Genomic DNA, 2,679 nt, shown 5'->3' with positions numbered 1-2,679 from the left:
GGTAGTACGTGTATGGAATGAGCTGCCAGAGGAAGTGGTGGAGGCTGGTACAATTACAACATTTAAGAGGCATCTGGATGGGTATATGAATGGGAAGGGTTTGGAGGGATATGGGCTGGGTGCTGGCAGGTGGGACTAGATTGGGTTGGGATATCTGGTCAGCATGGACGGGTTGGACTGAAGGGTCTGTTTCCTTGCTGTACGTCTCTATGACTCTATAACTCTTCAGTGGTCAAGGACACTTAGCCTCTGATCTTCGGGTAAGCATCCCTCAAGGCTGCCTTTGAGATACACAACAATACAGAATCGCTGAGCAGAAACTGATGGCCAACTTCCGTACCCATGAAGACGTCCTCAACTAGGATCTTGGGTCCATGTGACCCCACTACACTGCTCTGACTCTGTAAAATCTCCCTTACTGTCCTGCTTTGACACCATCACCACGATAAATTATGATGTCTCTACCATAATTGGTTTGTACAGTTTTGAATTGCACACTCACATAATCTTTCTCACACACACACACACACCCATACACCCTCTCTCAACACATTTACCCTCTCACACACACACACACACTCACATGGAACAGGCTTCCTTATCGAATGTGCCTAAAATGGTACAGGAAGTGTAGGAAGCAATAAGGCAGCCTCAGGATGGCAAAGCACCAGGGTCAGATGGATTTCTGAGTGAGTTTTATAAGGAATTCATAAATGAGTTGGTGGAACACTCTCTCCCTCTCCCTCTCCCTCTCCCTCTCCCACTCCCTCTCCCACTCCCTCTCCCTCTCCCTCTCCCTCCCTCTCTCTCACACACACACACATCTAAGGGGTGAATCATTTCATCCAAGATGTTTGTCTATTGACAGACACATTCCATTTTATTCAAACAGCACACAATTTGTTGTAATATTAAGTTAGTGTGGCTTTGTAACAAATTCCAGATTTTGGAATAATACCAGCCTGATACGAGGTTAAAACCCTGAGACAGATTCTGAACAAAGCCTCACACCTGAGATGTCACCTTTTTTATATTCCTATCACTCTGCATGATTGTCATGACAGCACAGCACTGACATTGATGTTTGTAAATACTTTACTTACTCTGAGCTATCTGCAGACATGTATGATTTGACGTATCATCACGGTAGTTGTATGATGTTTTGATCTCTCTGCGTATAAACGCTAGGTCAGTATGTGCTGGTTTCTCACTGCACTCGACAAAGGGGCGGCACTCCCAAAACTTTTGATTTCACATAAACCTGAGGTTGTGTCACTTCTGGCTCATTCCTGGTGAAGGGCTCCAGTCTGAAACCTTGATCTTCCTGCTCCTCGGACGCTGCCTGACCTGCTGTGCTTTTCCAGCCCCACTCTAATCTAGACTTTGTCCACCCCAGTCTAATACTGGCATCTCCACATCATGACTGTGTGGGGAAGTGACGGTCTGGTAGTATAATAACTGGAATATTAATCGAGAAACTCAGATAATGTTCCAGGAACCTGGCTTCAAATCCTGCCAGAGCAGATGGTGGAATTTGAATTCATTTTTTAAAAATCAGAATACAAGAGTCTAATAATGACCATGAAATGTCCACATCATGAAACCATTGGCAACGATTGTAAAATCCATCTGGTTCACAAATGTCGTTTAGGGAAGGGATCTGCCATCCTTCCCTGGTCTGGCCTACACGTGACTCCAGACCCACAGTAATGTGGCTGACTCGTCACTGTCCTCTGGGTAATAAATGCTGGCCCAGCCAGTGACACCCACATCTCATGGATGAATAAATAAAAACTATTCACCCTATTCCATGCCTCTCAGAATTATATATTCCTCTATCAGGTCATCCCTCAGTCCCCGATGTACTTGTGAAAGCAATCCAATTTTACCCAACGTCTCCTTATAGTTAATACCCTCCAATCCAGGCAATATCCTGATAAACCTCTTCTGCATCCTCCCCAAAGTCTCCACATCCTTCCTCTCGTGTGGCGACCAGAACTGCACACAATATTCCAAATGTGGCCTAACTGAAGTCTTATACAGCAGCAAGATGATTTTATACCCAATGCCCTGAATGACAAAGGCAAGTGTGCCATACACCTTCCTAACCACTTTCTTCTCCTTGTGTGCCCACTTTCAGGGAGCTATGGGCTTGCACCCCTCAATCCCTCTGTATATCAATGCTCTGAAGGGGCCTGCCTTTTACTGGATACTTGCCTCTTGCATATGACCTCCCACAATGCATCAGCTCACACTTGGTCAGGCTTTTGCCCGAAACGTTGATTCTCCTGCTCCTCGGACGCTGCCTGACCTGCTGTGCTTTTCCAGCACCACTCTAATCTAGACTAAAAATCAGCCAGTACCAGGTGAAGGTCCAACAGGTTTATTTGGCAGTACCAGTTTTTGGAGCGTCGCTCCTTTGTCAGGTAGCTGTGGGGCAGGATCATAAAACGCAGAATTTAGAGCAAAAGATCACACTGATACGATATATTGAACAAACCGAGATCACTGTTAAATCTTCCATCTTATAGAATGGGTTGCATATCGACATAAGCCCAGAACTCTGATCAATTGGCTTTTAAAAGATTCCCACATGTCAGACGGCCGAGCAGGGCTAAGCTGCAGTGACTGGGTCTCTGGCACGAGGTCTGGCTCTGAGGCCTAGAAGGGAAAGGGGGA

The 2,679-nt window shown here is 45.8% G+C and overlaps 1 protein-coding gene across 1 annotated transcript in view; it reads right to left on the bottom strand.

Moving 5' to 3' along the window:
* Positions 1 to 756, bottom strand: part of cmtr1 (cap methyltransferase 1) — a gene marked incomplete at both ends in the record, with an annotated part of 22,421 nt that extends 21,665 nt beyond the window's left edge. Inside the window, one exon of the mRNA XM_043686579.1 lies at positions 735 to 756. Within this exon, the coding sequence (XP_043542514.1) occupies positions 735 to 756 (22 nt within the window). The remainder of the gene's footprint in view (positions 1 to 734) is intronic.
* Between the last annotated feature and the right edge of the window lie 1,923 nt (positions 757 to 2,679).

The sequence above is a fragment of the Chiloscyllium plagiosum genome, unplaced genomic scaffold (assembly GCF_004010195.1).
Source record: "Chiloscyllium plagiosum isolate BGI_BamShark_2017 unplaced genomic scaffold, ASM401019v2 scaf_1793, whole genome shotgun sequence".
Lineage (NCBI taxonomy): Eukaryota > Metazoa > Chordata > Chondrichthyes > Orectolobiformes > Hemiscylliidae > Chiloscyllium > Chiloscyllium plagiosum.
The sequence above is the reverse complement of the archived record's forward strand: the minus strand, read 5'-3'. Positions and strand labels throughout refer to the sequence as shown.